At 34.7% G+C, this 21,653-nt stretch overlaps 1 protein-coding gene across 1 annotated transcript; it reads left to right on the plus strand.

Annotated features, from left to right (window-relative positions):
* Positions 1 to 4,336: 4,336 nt before the first annotated feature.
* Positions 4,337 to 11,325, plus strand: LOC123556993 (heart- and neural crest derivatives-expressed protein 2-like). The gene is made up of 2 exons (XM_045348155.2): positions 4,337 to 5,287; positions 9,763 to 11,325. Exons 1-2 carry the CDS (start codon positions 4,610 to 4,612, stop codon positions 9,985 to 9,987), a joined length of 903 nt encoding a protein of 300 aa, XP_045204090.1. The 5' UTR covers positions 4,337 to 4,609; the 3' UTR covers positions 9,988 to 11,325.
* The last annotated feature ends 10,328 nt before the right edge of the window (positions 11,326 to 21,653 follow it).

The following is a 21,653-nucleotide window of genomic DNA, read 5'->3' on the forward strand; positions in this document are numbered from 1 at the left end:
TATATATTATTTTGACGTTATGACTGAATTACACGGAGTTCGGTACCAAATCTGGAGATTGTAATAAAATAATCTTTGCACTAACATGCGTTCCATTCACTTACCTACACAATGTGACACACAGTAGATATTGTATTCCATATAGTAATTCGAAGTATGTGTTAATTTAATTTGCATTTCATTTTAACATTACAGATAACACGAGCATATTTTATTATGTTTTTTTTACTCGTGCACTAATATTGACACGCGTATTCCACGTTCTTTGGAAACCTCTGGATTGTTTTAGTAGCCTAACTGATGAAAATTATATTTAGACTTTGGTATAAACGAAGTGTAGAGCTGCAAATTTGGCCTTTGGGCTTTGGAAATTTCTGTTATTGTTTCGATAATAAATATAAGATATCAAAACTGGACGGAACTAAACACAAAGTTGGCTGTGTCATAGCTCGTGCACGTTTATTACGACCAACTGTCATGGTACACTCAGATTTCTGGCAACATACAAACAAAATGTTTTAGAAATATATGTGACCACTGGTTAGGTAACAAAATAAGCCTACAACAAAAAGAGACTGTATTGGAAATGTATTGCAGACGGGTTGCTTCAAAAATCCAACAACAAAGTATATTTTTATTATATGCAAAATACAAAAATGGGCAAGAATGGGTAAGTGGTAAAGATGGGATGGGGTGTTAGGGGGGAGTAGGAAAAAGGAAGGATGAATGTCAAGTCATTATCTTACACATCAGTTTAACGTTTATTATCTTCTTGCACGAAATTTGAAAATCAATTATCCGGTTGTGCGAGATTTATTTGAACAACTATCCTGTAACTCACAACATGACACTTCGGGAAATTTCCTGTAAGCGGGAGCTTTTTTTGCATTTATGACATTTTGATTAAATTACCTGCACATCTCGTGATTAACGGGAAAAATTTCCAGTTAATCAGAGATCATCCCAACATGTGTCTTGTAATACAGAACATGACACTTCTGGAAATTTTATGTAGCAAGGGCTTTTTGCATTTTGTGACACTTTTATTAAATTACATGTACACGTTATAAGCTGAAATTTTAACGTGTACTCCATTTAGTTACCTATACAACATGACACAGAAAAATGATATAAATATTTCCTATGAAAAAATGAAGCATTTTGTATGTTGTAATGTTAATTTAACTTACGTGTCAATTTAACTTGCACACGTGGAAAATACACCTACTTTATCATATAATATGACACGTGTATTCTATGTATTTCGGAATTCTCTGAAAGAATACTGGTTATCATACTTCAAATTGCTAAAAATGGTAATACACAACATGACACTTCGGGAAATTTCTTTTGGCGAGGACTTTTTGCATCTTGTGACATTTTGATGAAATTACATGCACATCTCGTGATTATGAGAGAAAATCTCCAGTTAATTGGAGGAAAATACCCAGTTAATCGAAGATTAACACGTGTCTTGTAATACACAACATGACACTTTGGGAACTTTTCTGTAGCGAGTTTTTTTTTTTTGCATTTTGTGACATTTTGATTGAATTATATGTACACTGTATCAAAGATTGCGTTTTTCATAGTACTACGTCCACACCATTCAGTTACCTGCAAAACGCGACACGGGAAAATGATGTAAATTTGAAGTATTTTACATGTTGTAATGTCAGTTTAACTTGCATGTTATTTTGACTTGCATGCTCAAGTTTTTTTTGTCACATAAACTGACACGTGTATTCCACGTACTTGGGAATTCTCTGTAAGAATCGTGGTTATATTGCTGATGAAATATTATTACATTTTGTTGTACATTATGTGTTGAATTGTACGCTTGGGCTTTGGGGTATTGCAATAGTATGTATTTGATAGAATATTCTTAACACAGAGCGGACACATGGTCCAGTGGTAACACTGACTACGAAACCAGTGGTCATCAGTTCGAGTCCCTCTCTCCTCCCACTAATTCATACTGATATTGGGATAAGAGGCACTTGTATGGGGGCCTCACACCTGGTGCGCTAAAGAACCAAGGAAGCTTCATGAATCGAAGTGTCTTCTATAACTTTCACTTCATTCCCAATAACATTACCAATAACATTACTAACAGTCGCCCCATGTGGTTCTGTGTATGAAAAGAATTGGAACCACTGCCTTACCCTTGCGTGATCGTAAGAGGCGACTAATAGGGTCTTAACACTTGGTTTTAAAGTAACTCTGTGATTCCAGCAGGTATGCAACTTTTGATTCCATACCTCATGTTTTATTTTCGATGTAAATGAGATGTGGAACCAAAATGTGTAGTCCTGTTTGGCGCCATATAACCTATACTGTGTTGGTGCGCCGTAAACAGTCTTCTAGAGGCATCTTCCATATGATTTACCGGTGGCGACTATAAATAACTTTTCAAAATATTTTTATTTTTAATTGACTTAAAGTTTATCAGCTACTTTCAATTAATTTTGTAAACAGTAAAGTAATAAATAAACTGTTATGCACAACTCGTGATTGATTGGAAAAAGTCTCCATGACACTTCGGGAAATTTCTTCAAGCCGTGTCAGGAAATTATGTATTTTGTGGCACGCTGATTAAATTACACGGAGTTGCACTACCTTCTATTAGGGATTGTAATAAATCGTATGAAAATTTGAATTATTTTTTTATGTTGTAATATTAATATAACTTAAGTGTTATTTTAACTGGCAGACTGATAACTTATATAAGCATTTTATTATTTAACATGACAACATCTTTGAATAATTTAAATTGTTATTTAAATATTTTGTGTAAATGTTCAGTAGTAAATTGTACATATTATCATAGTACGAAACTAAACACGAAGACGACCGGCCTATGACTCGTCCGTACTACGACCAACAACTTTGAATAACGTTTCGGACGACGTACGAGCAAAACGTTCAGAAATATCTCGGACCGATTTTTATCAATTTAACTGTGAGTACTCCTCTAAGATGCGGCGCCCTCGGGTACATTGATCTTTGTCGGTGTTTAATGTGTATTCGATACCGCTATAATGTTGTTAAAGTCATTGTTTTTCTTATCAAAGTATTTAAAAATCCCCTAGGGTAAACCGTTTTGTGAGAATGTCTTATTTACTACTATCAAATGATTGTATTTCTAACAATGTACCCCTGCCCCAAAAAACGAGAATAGAAAGGACGCGTTTCTACAACCGTGGGGACTGCAGGAAGAACCATTTGTTGTCACAATAACGTTCTAATACAACCCTGTAATTATTACATATTTTGAATCTGTAGGATTTGGTGATTTATAATTCAGAGAAAATTAATAAAAAGTAATTTCATCAGTCTCGAATTAGTAGAGTCCCTGGTTTGGTTTCAGTCTCGGAAGACATTTGCCTAGCGTAGGGGCGTGCTTTTCACTTTTGAACGAATCGTTGAAATATGCACATTAATAACGAAAAGATCATATATAAAGCATGATAAATGTATTGTGTCTGCTTTCTTGAACAATTATGAATACAAAAAGGCGGATAAAAATGCACTGATTAAAAAGTGCTGGCAATATGAACAGTAATGCTATACAAAGAGCTATAAAATAAGTATTTTATACTTCTTTGTGCTATAGTAGAAACGACTTGATTTTAGTGTTACTTTTTGTATAGCTGAAATACTAGAGGTAATGTCTTATATTTAAAGTTTGTACATGACTGACAAGAATTCGGAAATAATTTGAAAAGCTGGACAGAGAAAAAGAAGGAAAAATCTAAAACTGCAAACTACATGTTTTCTTTTTTGGGGGCCATGTAAGTTTACTGTATTATTAACCAAGATAACCTACAACATTTCTGGGCCTAAAAAATAAGTTATAAACATTTGGAATCAGTAAGAAAGTTGAACATTTTTTACAGTTTTTGGAAATATTTGTATGACTTTTTCATAAAAAAATGGGTATACATATTGTACAATGAAAACAGGACGTGGAATTGAATCTGGAATTTTAGTTAAATGAGATTCCGAATTAAAATCACAGTTTATTTTTTCATGAAATTCCATTAACAATTTTAGTTTACAAATGCAATGGGAAATATCATGTGTGTTATTTGTAGAAAGGCATATTCTGTTTCACAACAAAATTTCATTCATAGTTTACCCAGAAAAGTTTATCACTCACGAAACGCTTCTGGCATATGGCAAATTACGCAAGGAGGCGGAGCTTAGTTTTACCGGAGGCTGTCTAAGTATTGTATTGGCTAAACCGTATACCGATGACGCGCCTTGATTGGCTACTGTGATTTATTGTTCTTTGCCTGTTTTGCATATAAGAATCTGCATAATGTCACAATTCCATATTCCGTCTTTGCAACAATCTTTATCATATATTGTCTCCATAATTATTGTTTCTCGTATCTGGCGTTCAGGGTGGAAAATAATCAGTTTTAAATCACTTCGATCGGATCTGTGTTTCCGAGAGTGGAGGACAGTTATTGGGAACTGCAAAACACGAGGAAGGCATATTTTCTAGCATAATTCGCACCAGACAGTGAGTGGTTTATTTCAAAGTGACAAACAGACATTGTAAGAACAAGATAAGAGCAGGGTTTCGGAGAGGCCTTCCAATATGAGTCTCAGTGTTGGTGGATACGAGTGCGGGTACGCATATCCCGGTACAATGGGACTGTCGTCGGCGTCGGCACAGGGATATTACGGTGTACATTACCCATCTGAGATTCAAGCTTACCAGGACTACAGTGAAAGAGACTTGTACAATAGTTGGGTTCTTAGCGCCGCCGGGAACCCTGAGATGTCACCAGATTCATACGGAAACGTGTCGGGAACGCCATCCCCGACGGCGACAAGTCAGTATGGATATTCCGTTGCAGAGACGATGCAACATATGTCACAGTGGCGGGATTTTCAGATGACCGACGGAGAGCTAGCGTTAGCACATAACATTCCTGTATCAGAGCTCGGACAGTATGAGGCTTACACAAATGTTTACGGGGACCGATGCCTGAGACGAAGAACTTCTGCAAACAGAAAAGAACGTCGGCGTACTTTAAGTATTAACAATGCGTTTTCAAATCTTCGTGGTTCCATTCCAAATGTGCCGTCGGATACGAAACTTTCAAAAATCAAGACTTTAAGATTAGCCATCAGTTATATATCTTACCTGAACGAAATTCTAGAGAAGGGTGACTCAGAACTGGCTCAAACTGGGTTCAAGGCAGACATCTCGCGGAAGAGGGAACGTCGTGTTTTGCCGACGGAAAAGGTCAAGAAACCAACCGACTCTTGTGTAAGTGGTAAAATTTCAGTTTTAATTATTATTATAAAATTCAGTTTTGATAGTATCTCTTTTAAAATGAAGTTGATAGGAAGGAATATGTACCTTTGTCATAGTGATACATTTTTAGGCTTTGAAATGCTCTAGAGAATTTTGAAACGAATAACACCGACGAACACTTAATTTTAGGCGCATAATGTACACATTTTTTATATATATATAGAAAATAAGTTGTTTCATCTCTTTTTATTTTTTAAACAAGTAAGGAATGATTTAAATTCACAAAATTTGACCAACTGGTTATTAGAAATGGTAGAACAAGTTTTTTTTTATTAGCATTTACACGCCAGTTCTTTTTTATTCTGACCTTAACTCATAATTAGTATGTAAACTTTTAAAGCTAGATTTTTCATTTTGATAAACCATTTGCGATGACATTTATTTAGTGTTTACATGTAAACAACTTCGCTTTATTACGGGCTGCCCCTGGGCCTCGGAGATTACTATCCACCCTATGTTACTCGCTTATCGTGAGTTATCAAATATGTCATGTAATTTGCTCTGTTTGTTTTTATTGCATTTTCACATTAAATACATTTTCGTGTAGTTATAAATAACAAAACTGTCATAGTAAAAAGAGGCTGAGCATTTACAACATTATTTCAAAACTTCTTTTACTTTGATGTTTTACATTAGACAATTAAATTATAAATTTATCAAATGTGTTTCGTTAGTAATAAATTTCAAATGTAATATTAATTGATAGTAACGAAATGTACATTTAAAATGAGTCTTTTATAGCATGTAATACTTTTGTTCTGCGTTGCTTTCCCCAATTTGCATACCGGGCTCAAGTTTCAGGGGAAGGTAAAAAAGCTTTATCAAAAAGGTACAGAAAAAAATGTTTTGCCAAATTGCTAGTTAGGTTATATCCTTCAGAAGTCTTTGAATTGTTGTAAGACTGACCTTCTTTATTACATAATAAGAATAAATTCAAGAGTCTTTGTATTTTTCGATGTCATTTGCCAACTCAAACTACTATGTCTGAAACCTTACTTATATAATATATAACAGAACAGAAAAGAGTAAATATTTAATTAGCGTATACAATACATGTATCTTTTTAATACAACACGAGATTATATATATATAATACAATATAGTACACGTGATAGACAAAAGCTCTTTTAAGCATAAGCAGAGAATGAACAAATATTCTGATTTTAACCATTATGATGTTGCAAGAATATTACAACGACGTCACTGTATAAACGATGTCAATCTTGTTATATACAGAAAATCAAGAAATATAGGTTGCATTCTACATGCACGGTGATCAACTGAATAGCATTATATGTTATATAATTAATGTAATCTCAAACAGTAGCACATACATTTCCAGGACATGACTTTAAATTCCTTGCAATAACTCCTTTGTATTCCATTTGTAGTTGTTTTCTCCCATCTACCAAGCAAAGTTGTCATTTAATGATAAATTATTGTAAAACTTTAAACGTATAATTAAATACATGTAAATGTACCTAGTTACAACTATGAGCTAAAAATGGGGTCTCTGAAAGATAGAACCTTTGACAAGCACATAACCGCAATCAAATTATAAAAAATAAAATGTTAAAGAAAAAAAATGGCATTACATGCATTAAAATGTGTTCACTAATGAAACTTGTCAGCATTAACTGATGTGCGAAGTATTTCCATCAATATTTAATTGATTCGACCGATAAGACAAAAAAAATTATGTTGCAAAAATCAAATATAATCAATTTTGCCTCTGTTTTTTTCCCTCAGATTGATTGTTCATGTTACTATATTACAATAATTATTAGCCTTGTATTTCGAGTAATACGGTTGTTTTTATCTACAAACGCACAAATGGATACCTAAAAGGATTTTGTTAGATTTATCGGACAAGATAATCCAGGAAAAAATTCTGTGTATCGGAGATTATACATCTGATATTATTTTGATTGATAACTCCGCAAAATATACGAGACCGTCTCAAAGATAAATGTGTTTGTTGATATAAATTTTATCTAGATTTCCCGTGTTTCTTAGAATTTAATTTTGGTTTTAATTCAGAAAAATGACATGTCAAAAACAAATCGATGATTTTGCTTTGATTTGCCACCAGGGGGCGTTCACTAAACCGTCAAGGGGTCGCTACGCATGTAACTGATACAGAGGGCATTTAGGTGCCTAGTCCCTAATCGGCGAACGTCGATTATTAGGACCGATATTAATTTGATTATTTAGCGGCAAACGACCGCATTTCCATCTGGATGAGTGATGGCGAAATTAAAAAGACACAGCAATGTCATATCATGTTTTAATACCGATCTGTTCTCGTTTTCATTTGATATTTTCTCCAGAGATCGTGACAGTTCTGCAAGGAGGCATCATGATTTTTCAAAAAAGAAAATGTTTCGTGTGTGTTTCTCCTTCTTTTTAGGTCTGCTCCTTTTTTAAAAATATGAACAAAATCGCATACTTTACTCGTTTTTAGATAATGTTCTTATGGAATAGTTTTTACAATTCTTACGTGCTGCAATGCTATTCATTTTCATCTCAATATAGGCCTAGATTTTTTTACATGCAAATAGTAAATTAAGTTTTTTTTCTTACAATAAATGCCAGAAACGCAGAGATTCAAAAAACTTAGACAATATTTGAAATTTTGAAATATATCACCATTCTTTCGGATTATGTTTGATCCATATGTTTTGTAAACTCGTTAACAATAATAACAACAACAACAATGCAATTTATTGCATAAAACATTATTATAAGAAATCTAGTGTGATTCAGATTTTTACAGTCGAACCTGTATTAACCAGCCAGCCAAGGGAGCGACACAACATGGCTTCTTTAAACAAGTTTGAATTAAAACAAAAAAGTCAGTTTGGGGAGGTAGCTGACTGGCTGTAAATGGCTGGTTAATACAGGTGCCTGCTTGTGCAGGTTCAACAGTATGTCGGCATAATTATATTTTGGCCATTTACATATATGAAAAGGACGGCTAAGATATTACAAAAATATACATTGATAATAAATATGTGTACTAATGGGGCTTTAACAAGCAGGAACATAAGTTTTTCCCTTCTAACTGTATAGCAGACATAATTGACTGTATTTCTAATAATTTTGTTCTTGCTTTATTAAAATGTTTAAATTGATTTATTGTTACATGAAAATGACTAGTCAGTATGATGACTTTGACGAAGATTTCTGTAATTACTGATAAGTTAAAGGTGGCCAGTAACCAAAGCAGTCGGTAGCCCAATCTCATTAATATGTTGTGCTCAAAATTTCAAAATAAGTTTAGGTGAATTTCAAAAAAGAGTTTGTATACATCATTAACACAATTTACTGGCATTCTTTCTTCTGATAACTGTATTTGTATCCAATATTTTGTTTCTACTTTTTGCATTTTTCTAACGTGGATAAAAAATCAAGGCATTAGGAAGGGGACAATGAAAATATTATGTCTTAATCAATTCGACATTAGCCTTTGTTAAATTCTGTGAAATTAGGTTTATTTTTATTAATTTCGTATTTATTAGGCTTAATATGAAAATAGCACCAAACGCAATTGAACGCGACACGCGCATCTTCCTTGTAAACAAATTGATGACTTTGTAAATTTATTTTATGCGAAATTCGCGCTTAATTGACGGTGTCCTACGCCCATCATTTAGACAATTTAGAGGGAGCGAATGACAACAACTTTATGAATAACTCCTTTAACGACAATTAACATCATTTTTCGGACCATGCGCATAAATAGGTCACGTGTTTCCGGCACGCGCAACATCTGCGTGTAAACATGGCGGCGATCTGAGACTTTCTTCAGTTAAATGGTATCCCTGTATCGTAATTTGATTATCGATAATTATCGTAATGAATATTGGTGATAATAATCGGCCAGCCAACGTAAACAAAAGCAGGTTTCATAAACTAACATTGGGTCATGATACTGATCCCTATCTAACAGACATTCTTGCTAACAAGATTTTGAAAAGTAATACAGACATTAAAGATATTCGATATTTCATGTTGCCGCAAAGTAAAGTGCTGATATGTCTACGCCTATTTAGTATACACCGGAGGAAAGCCATAAATCCATTAATATGTACATACAGCTTTTAAGTAAATTTGGAACCCCAATGCATTTAGGTAACTTAGAAAGCGCCAACAATTTTTTGTTTTGCCTTGGGTAATAACGAGGAAAAGAAAGGCATGAATGAAAGTGAATAAGTACAACAAAATGTCCACAACGTTTTACATAAGAATAAAACAAAAATGCCTTTTTAAGAGAAGACAACCATGACAACTGTAGCTCGATAAGTGTCGGTTTTTTCTATAAAAATGCACACGCTTATAACAAGTCAGCTACTGACTTCCCTTGATACTCATATAAAATTTTTGAATTTTATTTTTTTATGATAGTATTCTTTGTATGTTTTCAGGATTCGGAAGATTCCAGAGATAGCACAGGAAGTTACACAAGTTCTAGAGACGCTACCGGAAGTGACTGCAAAGCTAACATCAGCGAGGACGACAAATCAAACAGCCCAAGTGACTCTAAAATGAAAGGACGAACAGGATGGCCGCAGGAAGTTTGGGCTTCAGAGCTGAAGTTGTCTCCCGCTCACTTACCAACAGATTTACCTTCCGCCGCCGGACCTTCATGACGGAACCATCCCTCCCCTCAAGCCCATCGTTGTGGATAACACACTCTTACAGAACTTTGTGATACTGGTGTAATATCGTGTGAATAGTGCCATTATATTGTCGTAATAAATATGAGCAACACCAGAAATGACAAAGACTTGCTAAGTTGGCGTTGATTCAAAAATCGTGCACTGTGCATTTCCACGTGCCAGTGTTAGTCTAAAAGTGCAATAAGACTTTGAAACAACCGTCACCACAGATAGGAAAATATTATTGCATATTTTCTAACAATTAATCACCAGTTTTTATACAATTAATCACAAGTTTTTATATATTTATTGTGGTAATATTGATTATATATATCTTTTGCAGCTGATATGCACTGGAATGCAATTCCTTCTAATGTTTTTTACTAGTCCATGCCTTTGCTTTCATAATTCATATGTGCCAAAATGTTGCTAATTGGCTGATTTGTATTGTCAGATAGTGTGGCATTTTCATATTTCGCATTTCATTCGCATTCTGCAAATAATTTCATTATGATATTGAACAATAATTATATTATTCTACGTGGTCGCTATTCCCAGATTTCATATCAAAAATCGTGCCGAAATTTCCCAGGCTATAACGTACAAACAATACGAAGTTTCTTACAGGTTTCAGACACAGTGACAACCAGTTCTTTGATAAATTCCAACTTTTGTTTATAACAACTTTGTAATTATACGAGGATCTGTCAAAATTGGCGTCTGACTGAAAACGCACGGGATCCCGTGCCATATATTTAGAAACATTGTTTTTTTATCAGAAAATGTAAAGATATGATCCCGTCAAAATTTATCTATAACATAGGACATAGACCTCACACAATTCCACAGAAGTTTTCATGTTTTGAAATGTTAAATGTTATTAATACTGAAAATGATAGTTTTATCTGTACAAATATTACGGGTACAATGTAGCGCTGTTTGATGATGTTTTTTTAGGAATAGATTTTTTTAAATGTTGTTCAGATTCCTTTCGTCTGACAGTTTTAGATGTATTTTCCATCAACGTTTGTCAAATGTTTATCATGAGAATATAAAATCAACCTTAAAATATTAATATCATTATCATTAAAAACATCTTTTCACCATAAATATTATCACCGTCATCATCATCGTCATCATCAGCAGCAGCATCCGTCATCATCAGTTATCGTCATTATGAGTACCATCTGTCAACGTCATCATCATCATCATCATCTACACAAGCGCCACAAAGTCATCATTACCATTGTCATCATTATTTTAGCCGTAATCATTATCATTCATCATCAGTCATAATTGTTTTAGTACATGTTTTTGCATTTGTTGGTGCATTAAGGTTTCGATGGAGGCCTTGAGAAACAAAAATCAAACAACACCAAATCATAGAAAGAAAGAGTTGTTTGACATGAAAATTGAACAGCATGTAAAACATGTATATTACTTTACGAAACAAGTGTCAGTATACTGATATAAACATTGAATTCCGGAAAAGGGCTGCCTAAAGGGGCTCCACTTCCGGACAGTTAAACGCCTTTAAAAACTTACCATTTTCAAAGAACTGTTACACATGTTTGTTTTGATGCATTTGCAATAGCGTGCGAGTGGTGAAATTTCACGTAACAAGGTGGAACATAGTTTTCAGCAATTGTTTATCTTTTTTTCTTTACAAATGGCATTCATTTTCAAAGGGAGACAACTTTTTCTCAAAGATTACTTAAAATAATCGGAAAAAGTTGTTTCCCTTTGAAAATGAATGCCATTTGTACCTAAAATAATCGGGAACAGTTGTCTCCCTTTGAAAATGAATGCCATTTGTAAAGAAATAAGGATAAACAATTGCTGAAAACTGTGTTCCACCTTGTTATGCGAAATTTCACCACTCGCACGCTATTGCAAATGCATCAAAACGAACATGTGTAACAGTTCTTTGAAAATGGTAAGTTTTTAAAGGCGTTTAACTGTCCGGAAGTGGAGCCCCTTTTGGCAGCCCTTTTCCGGAATTCAATGTTTATATCAGTATACTGACACTTGTTTCGTAAAGTAATATACATGTTTTACATGCTGTTCAATTTTCATGTCAAACAACTCTTTCTTTCTATGATTTGGTGTTGTTTGATTTTTGTTTCTCAAGGCCTCCATCGAAACCTTAATTTGGTGTTTCGAATATAGTCATCAGAGCTAACATTCACACTACGTTATGTATATATAGAGGGAAATATGGTGGTTACATGTAAATCTGGAATACAACTTACTTTTTGTACAGAGCGGGACATTTAGCGGTAAAATGTAAATCTGGGATATAACTTACTTTATGTACAGAGCGGGAAATATGGTCTGGGATACAACTTACCTTTTGCACAGAGCGGACATTTGGCGGTAAAATGTAAATCTTGGATACAACTTACTTTATGTACAGAGCGGGAAATATGGTGGTAAAATGTAAAATCTGGGATATAACTTACATTTTGTACAGAGCGGGAAATACGGTGGTAAAATATAAAATCTGGGATACAACTTACTTTATGTACAGAGCGGGAAATATGGTCTGGGATACAACTTACTTTATGCACAGAGCGGGACATTTGGCGGTAAAATGTGAATCTGGGATATAACTTACTTTATGTACAGAGCGGGAAATATGGTCTGGGATACAACTTACTTTATGCACAGAGCGGGACATTTGGCGGTAAATGTAAATCTGGGATATAACTTACTTTATGTACAGAGCGGGAAATATGGTGGTAAAATGTAAAATCTGGGATATAACTTACATTTTGTACAGAGCGGGAAATACGGTGGTAAAATGTAAAATCTGGGATACAATTTACTTTATGTACAGAGCGGGACATTTGGCGGTAAAATGTAAATCTGGGATACAACTTACTTTTTGAACAGAGCGGGAAATATGGTGGTAAAATGTAAAATCTGGGATATAACTTACATTTTGTACAGAGCGGGAAATACGGTGGTAAAATACAAAGCTCGGATACAACTTACTTTTTGTACAGAGCGGGAAATATGGTCTGGGATACAACTTACTTTCTATGCAGGGCGGGAAATTTGGCGGTTACATGTAAATCTGGGATACAACTTACTTTTTGTACAGAGCGGGAAATATGGTGGTAAAATGTAAAATCTGGGATGCAACTTATTTTGAACAAGAGCAGGAAATACGGTAGTAAAATGTAAAGCTGGGATACAACATACTTTTTGTACAGAGCGTGAAATTTTGCGGTTACATGTAAATCTGGGATACAACTTCCTTTTTGTACAAAGTGGGTAATACGGTGGTAAAATGTTAATCTGGGATACAACTTATTTTTTGTACAGAGCGGGAAATTTGACGGTTAAATGTGATGCTGGGATACAACTTTAATTTTATACAGAGCGGGAAATATGGTATTAAAAATGTAAATCTGGGATACAACTCACTTTTTGTACAGAGCGGGAAATATGGTGGTAAATTGTAAAGCTGGGATACAACTATCTTTTGTACAGAGCGGGAAATATGGTGGAAAATATAAATCTTGGATACAACATACTTTCTGTACAGAGCGAGAAATTTGGCGGTAAAATGTAAATCTGGGATACAACTTCCATTTTGTACAGAGCGGGACATTTGGCGGTAAAATGTTAATCTGGGATACAACTTAGAGGAAAATCCAATGATAAAAAGTAAATCAAAGATACAACTTACTTTTTGTACAGAGCGGGAAATAAGGTGGTATTTTGTAAAAATCTGAGATAAACAGACTTCTCGTGCAGAGCGTGTAAAATTATTTCTGGTATTTTTGTAATGCTTGGGCATATCTGAGATTTTGTACAAAGTGGTTATATTGCGGCAAAACTTGAAAGCTTGTGTTACACGTTCAAATGACACTAATGCGCACACCGTTTATTCTTTTTACTGCAAAATTACATTTTTTGAATAATACCACAACTGACTGTTCTTTTTGCCGCAAGTTAAGGTTGATTTTTGTTTGAATATGGTCATTTTTGTAGTGTTTGGAAACACAATTTCTGTTTGTTTGTGTCCATTTGTAAATGTACTACTAATCATTAAAGGAAGCAAAGCTATTTCTCATTTTTTAAGATGAAATCATTTATTTAATAATATATTATATTCATTGTAAATATGCGCTATGTACATTTTTATGTAAAATATGTTAAATATTTGTTACGGTTGCTCGTAAATAGTTTATTTTTGATTTATAATTGAACTGAATTAAATTCTATTGAATAAAATTATTTGATTTAAACATGAAACATTCTCTGTTATTCCTTTGTTGTTGTCTCTAATTTGAATAGAATCAGGTCTAATGCCCAGTATGATTCAAAAGAATCTGAGAAAATATTTTTTTTTTCAAAAAACCCGTAAAATTCATTCAATTATTTAAAACGCATGTTCATTTATGACCAAATGTTACAAACATTCAAATTTTGACAATAACCGCAATAAAATGCGATTTCTCTAAAATTTAGACAGCTATAATCCAAGATGCAATCCTTAAAAGAATGTTTTAAATAATGCATCATATTTCATAGCGACAATAAAAAGATTTTCAAATTTGACCAGAAAAAAATCTCTGAAACAACACTAAAGAAACTTTGCAATTCTGAAATGGTATTGAATGTTTACATTGAAATAAAAAAGTTGGGGAAATACTAATTTTCAAATACCGTTAACAAAAAAAAAGTTCAGATGAAACATGAGACTTTTTCGGGCGGCATGAAACCAGTGTTAAATCACAAGGCCTGAAGAAATTGGTTGACCAATGGGACATTTTTTTGTCTAGGACTTGTCTCCAAAAGCTGGCTTTTATAACCTTATGATTTGAGAGAGAAAAAAGATAAAAGTGTATCTAGCTGCGAGCAGTGTTGATTAAAGTTCTGAAATACGTTCGAAGACTGATTCTTAAAAGTTTTAAAAACTAAACAAAAGACACAAAAAGCACGAGTATAAAAAAGGCATGCAATTTTTATACTTCTTCAGGTTAAAAGTTCGCAATCAAAAATGTTGAACACCTGTATGCCAAGTTAAGAGAAATACAATTTGAAATGTATACATTATACATTGTATATGCAATGCATGTAAGTAATGACTGTCGGGCGATAAACACAGATGTTTTCCATGTCATACCCTACAAACTATCTCATCAGGGTATTTGATTTTTGCATCATTGCTATGGTGGCAGCGGTGATAGCGTAATCTTGTATCATTGAAGAAACGAGTTTGTTGAGTTTTGCTAAATTAACCTTATCTTTAAACCGGGATTACGTCGCTTTATATACATGCAATGCGAGATTAAGACTTGAGATTATACGAAAAATACATGTATATGCAATTAGAGATGCAGGTCAACTTATCGCTAGATGTGTGTCGGACATTTTTAGAAAGTTTCGTCAGTCACAAAACGTCAATGGCATTTTTAACATTTCTTTAAACACTGCAAATACAAATATATACCTCTCCCGCTTAGCCCTGTGATAAGTTAACCAGCAAGTATAGTGAAATACAGTTCAACTCCATTAAAAATCTATAATTCAGCAAATAATTTAGAAACTTTCAAATCATTTTACTTTTTGATTTTTAGCAACAACAACAACAACAACAAAACCCATAAGACACTTAGGACAGAAACGCTCAGTGGATTGAAAGTATTCAGAATCTACGTTCAATGTCAACACGAATTCATCGATAGTTTGATACTAGGGGCGTCCTTGGGCGCTTCGTTCTTCTTGTTCTTCTGTGTCCGACCCGAGATAGAATCGCCCTAATGACACGAACAAGGCCCAAGAACATTGTTCTCGGGTCAAAATTTCACACCACCTCCTAATCGGGAGGACCGAGAACAATATGGCGGAATGAGAAGGTACAACTTCAATGTCAAAGAAACATCGTAGCGAAAAAAAAACATATGATAAATTTATGACCAAATAAAATATTATTTGAATGAAAAAATAACACTACTTTTGTAGAAATGTTGGTTTACCGCCGTCGATAATGTAAACAAGCGCCGTAAACTCTTGGTAGACTAACAAAGCTGTAAAACTCCACTTCCGGTTCCCGGTGTTAAAGCGTTTTACTCGAGCTACGTGATCCGATTCGACTCAATTCCATCCGGGAAATAAACGTCCAAGGACACTCTCGTAGTTGTACTTTTTAGCACGTTAAGCTCGTGTTTTCAATGTTTGATAGCTTCATGAATTACCTTCTTGAAATTCAGTGCCTACTCCCGCTTGATCAAAGAGCGTTGAGTTGATAATCGTGAAAGTACAAATTTGATACTAGATAAGTAAACGTTTTTGCATGGCGATTTCATTATACAAATTCATCGAAACGGTCTTAATTCATTTTTCCTCAGCCCCCTTACTCATGTAGGAAAGTTGTCTGTCGTTAACGGCATATATTTTTGAAGAATATTCACTAGTTTATACTTTTTAGAACCTGATACGACAACGAAAGGCGATTCAAAATAAAAACAGAATGTTTTTCACGTGCTGAATGAACCTGTTTAGATAGAGGAGCCGAGAACAATGTTCTGACACCCAAATGCCACACATAATGTGTCTGTTTCACAACTCATACTTCATGCAAAACATACACCAAGAGAATGAGCCATTGTCTTACTGAAAAGATACCCACGCCATTTTATGAATAAAAACCACGAAATTCTTGCGTAACTAAACACTTTCCCTATCTACAGGCGGCCATTAACGAGCTACGGTTCTGCGAGTGTGGCACCGTTTTAAATCGACACAATTCTTAATTTATCTCAATTGAAATGATCCTTTTCAATTTACAGGAACAATTTGGATACGCAATGGATGCAAACAGAACACGTTTCGCCGGTAGCGGTCTCAGTGACCGTGAAAGATTTAAGCGTTGCCTCAGTCTTCTAGTCTCCAAAATGATCATGATTGTACCGCGCGTGTTTCAGAAAAATGTTACATTTTTTTATATAATTCAATTTTCATGATTTTAAGCCTTGTGGAAGCTAGTTAACGTGAGTTTTAAAGCTTGAGGTATTACATCATAACCAGTCTGCGTTCATGCGCCGAATAAAAGCATTGTGGGGCCAGCCTATGGGCCAATGCCACTGTACAGTTCTGCTTTAGACGTGTTTCGATCGAGCAAAAGTCGACATAACGACCAAACCACTTCACACATAAGTAATTTGATCATTTTTTCGTAATTGGTTTTAATTTAAACGAAATGATAATTCAGTGAATGCATTGCACTTTCTAGTACGACTACAAAGGACTGTTTTAGTCATTTTTGGTCTTTACATACATCTTTGACTCTTTTTACATTAAGAGTGGCATATATACATAAAGGATTATTAAGAAGTCGAGATTAACTGAAACCTTTACATTTAATAAAAAAGTAACACAGACTCGTTAACACAAAATTTGGTTCCTTCAGGGAACCTTTTTGAAAATAATTTGGCAAGACTTTATATACAGATTAATCATTCTAAGACTCTACATCAAAGTGTAAACTATCGATCCTCTGTCTTCAGAATCCATCGTAAATTAGCATAAAATGATAACAAATTAACTTTCCAAAGGACCCACGAGATATGCTAATATAAACATTTCCAAGTATTAGAGAATTATCAAACCTATTTCTAATGCCAAACTTACAGCTGAACTGTGTATTTCGACGTTTGACTGATACGATTTTGATGATTAACAATATGTAAAATTGTCGTCTGCTGAATACTGGATGTCCCTTTTTGTGTGTGTGTTTTTTAAAGTCAACGCCGCCATGAAGGCCAATAACAAAACTTATATTTGCATACAATTCAGCAAAATGCCCTGTAGATTATTAATATTTGAAGACAATTTGTTTTCAATAAATTATACTGTCTATCACTCAACAGTAGTTATCTCCGGGGCTCACAGCTTTGACGGGGACAGTTCTTTAATCGGTCACACTTCAAAGCCTGCTGATGAGCCCTGACGACGGGCATAACGATTCTAAGCCATTTAGGGCGATAACCGCGCCCCCTGGTGGACAGTTCAACTGATATGATCACGTCCGATTATTGGATACACGCGTCCTAAATAGCCGTACAGTAAATGAATTCATTATTCCGTTGATTAACGTTACGCAACGTCTGCGGGGATCCGTTTCTTTTACAAAGATAAGGACCAATGATATTATCCGCTTCGTTAGCGAATTTAGGTAATTGATGGGAACTTTCCCAGCGTGATCTCGGGCATATTAAAGGGTCCGAAACTGCAGGTAGTTTACCTAGGGAGCCTAAGGGAAGCTCTGGTGGAAATATAAAATGCAAATTCAGCCATGTGTTTCAACACGGCGGTAATGCATTAAACAAGCTATATTAGATAATTAGTTGAAGGGCCCTCTAATTAATTCAAGTAGATCGTAAAACGGAACAACTTTATTACAAAGATGATAGAATGATATTACGTCATTGTATTTTATTAATTAACTATGAATATAGTAAGCCTTCTAAAATCTACAGATGCTGTTTATAACATAATGTTTAATAGAATGGCCTCAATGGGACTGCATTTATTAAATGTTGGCAATCCAGACTTATTTTTGCGTTATTTCTCTCAGTTGAGCGTATGTGAAAGAAATCATATATTATTAAACTAATCGCGTTTTAAACATTTTTTTGTTTGTTAGCGGTTATTGTTTTCGTACTAGATTAAATACACAAAATAAATATAACTACATCTAAACAATAATTAAAAACAGGGTGTTCCAATCATTTTTTCCCGGCAAAGGCACATTGATTCGAAAGAAAAAGCCTTCTAAATAGAAAATGATGACACGGAATTAATAGAAAAGGGGAAAAGAATGTTTTTATTAATTTTATGATTCGCAAGTGGACTGGTAATTTTGTTTTCTGGTTCATTTGAAGAGAAAAAAGCCTGAAACCAGTATCAAGTTACTATCGACATTACGTCACGTTTAACTGGTAACGTGACAACGCTCTGGTACGCGGCCGTTGAGATGTTATCCCCACGTTATCATATCAAATTTGTGTCCAATCTCTCGTAATAAAAAGTGTCAAGCTATATAGTGCGTGTAATATTGGGGGAGGCACTTGTTGTATGATAATGATTTAATGATTTTATCTGCAAAACGAACGCAAGGGCTTCGCAAGAGGAAATCGGGCGTTTCGGATTTAATAAGTTCTAATAATTAGTTAATCAGTTTTACCGGTAGCGACTTCCGGTAACTCTCCAATGTCATAATGTGACATATGAATGGACAAGAAAATGGTTAATGCCAAGTTAAGGTCGACAAAAATCAACTTAACCATCTGGGTGTTTTGGTTTTTTTCCAGCACAATAATGAAGTAATTAGGGGCATATAATTGAGTCCGCTTCCAAAATACAAACACTGACTGATCGTGTTGTGCGCCATAGACCACCGCATTCTGTTCCATTCATCATTGTCTTCGGCGGGTTTGTGACCTAAAATGATAAAATGAGCCGTGCCATGAGAAAACCAACATAGTGGCTTTGCGACCAGCATGGATCCAGACCAGCCTGCGCATCCGCGCAGTCTGGTCAGGCTCCATGCTGTTCGCTTTTAAAGCCTATTGGAATTGGAGAAACTGTTAGCGAACAGCATTGATCCTGACCAGACTGCGCGGATGCGCAGGCTGGTCTGGATCCATGCTGGTCGCAAAGCCACCATGTTGGTTTTCTCATGGCGCGGCTCAAATGATAAAATAGTAAATCTGATATATTTTGAAATGTGATTTTCTGGCGGCTAATGCAGTCTCTTCTATGCAAATGTGAAAACAAGGCAAGAAACATTCACAAGATTGATTAAAAAAAGAGATGGACATTATTCATTATTAATTGTAATGCATACTTTTACGACAGATGCGAGCTTAGACCTACGCCAACGTGTTAACAAGCAACTGCTTCAATAAAAAAGGCTGCAACCTACATTATTAGATTTTGTTTCTATATTATCATTTTTACCGAAGATTTTGACTATATTTCAAAGAATTGTTTTCCATTTTATTTTCTCGCCTTAATTACGGTATTGGAGAAACTGTTAGCGAACAGCATGGATCCTGACCAGACTGCGCGGATGCGCAGGCTGGTCTGGATCCCTGCTGGTCGCATACCCACTATGTTGGTTTTCTCGTGGCACGGCTCAAATAGTAAATATGATACAATTTGAAATGTGATTTTCTGGCGGCTAAAACAGACTCTTCTATGCAAATGTGAAAACAAGGCATGAAACATTCACAAGATTGATGTAAAAAAGGAGATGGACATTATTCATTATTTATTGTAATGCACACTTTTAGGACAGATGCGAGCTTAGACCTACGCCAACGTGTTAACAAGTAACTGCTTCAATAAAAAAGGCTGCAACCTACATTATTACATTTTGTTTCTATATTATCATTTTTACCGAAGATTTTGACTATATTTCAAAGAATTGTTTTCCATTTTATTTTCTCGCCTTAATTACGGTATCTGTTAAAAACCTTACCTTTACCCCTATAAAGGAATTGGGTCGGACGCAAGTTTTTCCGATACCCTTTTACTACATGAATAGGTGAAACAACATGCTTTATTCACAGAAGAGATGATTTCTCAAGGCAAAAACACATGTTCTTGTTATCTCCGTATCTCCGTATCTCTCCATCTTTGATCTAGATCACAAAACTTGAGAAGAATAAGGACCGCCAAACACTTTAAATAAACGGTAAAGATTTTGTATCTGTTACCCTAGGGTCCGTCAGGTAATGTAGCGATATTGCTTTCTTATGCCCTGTGACAGAAATTGGGCAATATTTACATAATATTTAGATAATTAGCGGTTTTATCAAAACGTATCGGTAAATATAAGTTACTTTCTGATGCATTAGCATAAAAGGTAACTTTAGAATGTCCTTTTAGCATTTTTTGAAAAAGAGAAGGGACTCTCCATTGCGGCTAATATTTATAGTTAGTCATAAGTAATAACTTGTCCCTAGAAGTTAGAATAGTAGAAAATATCTTTATCTAAGACTGCAATTGAGTCGTTTGCTTTATGTACTCATGATATTAACTCAACCACTTTCCCATGCAAAGAAGGAAAAAAGGGTTCTTTTTAGCAGTTTTAGATTTATTTGTTGGAGAAGAGGGACTTCTCGAAGTAAGAATATCCATTTTTGCAATTTTAGATATAGTTACTTGTTACTGTTAATGTTCTTGTTATCGCATAAAAAGAATTCATTACATTTTTTTTTATAATTGTCTTTAAAATAAGCTTACTACATTTTTATATGGCGTTTGTCAGCAATTTAAGGGAACCAGGGGATTACCTGGAAAGGACACTTGAAAAAGCATTTTAATTATAATTATTATAAATTACTATAGTATACTAGAAGTAAGATTTTGATGTCTTATCTTTCACATAGAAATAAAACACATTTTAACAAAAATAAAATAGTTATATTAGCAAGAACTGCCTTGCTACCAGACGTTATGGTCGTTGTGTTGTACTGTGTTCAACTTGTTATTGTTAATTTATCCCCGCTGTTTTCATAATAAACAAGCGTCTGGTGCGTCTTTCCCGGGGGACCAACCGGAAGGTGGCGCTAGAGGTCTTGGATAAGCAGACGCGTGTCACGCGCCGTGTAAGAATCGTCTGCTTCATGAGC

The sequence above is a fragment of the Mercenaria mercenaria genome, chromosome 5 (assembly GCF_021730395.1).
Source record: "Mercenaria mercenaria strain notata chromosome 5, MADL_Memer_1, whole genome shotgun sequence".
In the NCBI taxonomy this organism is placed as follows: domain Eukaryota; kingdom Metazoa; phylum Mollusca; class Bivalvia; order Venerida; family Veneridae; genus Mercenaria; species Mercenaria mercenaria.

What these genes read in the sequence shown, in the direction of transcription:
- LOC123556993 (XM_045348155.2), top strand. Translation starts at nt 4,610, where the DNA reads ATGAGTCTCAGTGTTGGTGGATACGAGTGCGGGTACGCATATCCCGGT. An exon ending in AGAAACCAACCGACTCTTGT is followed by an intron (nt 5,288 to 9,762) that starts GTAAGTGGTAAA and finishes GTATGTTTTCAG; the next exon opens with GATTCGGAAGATTCCAGAGA.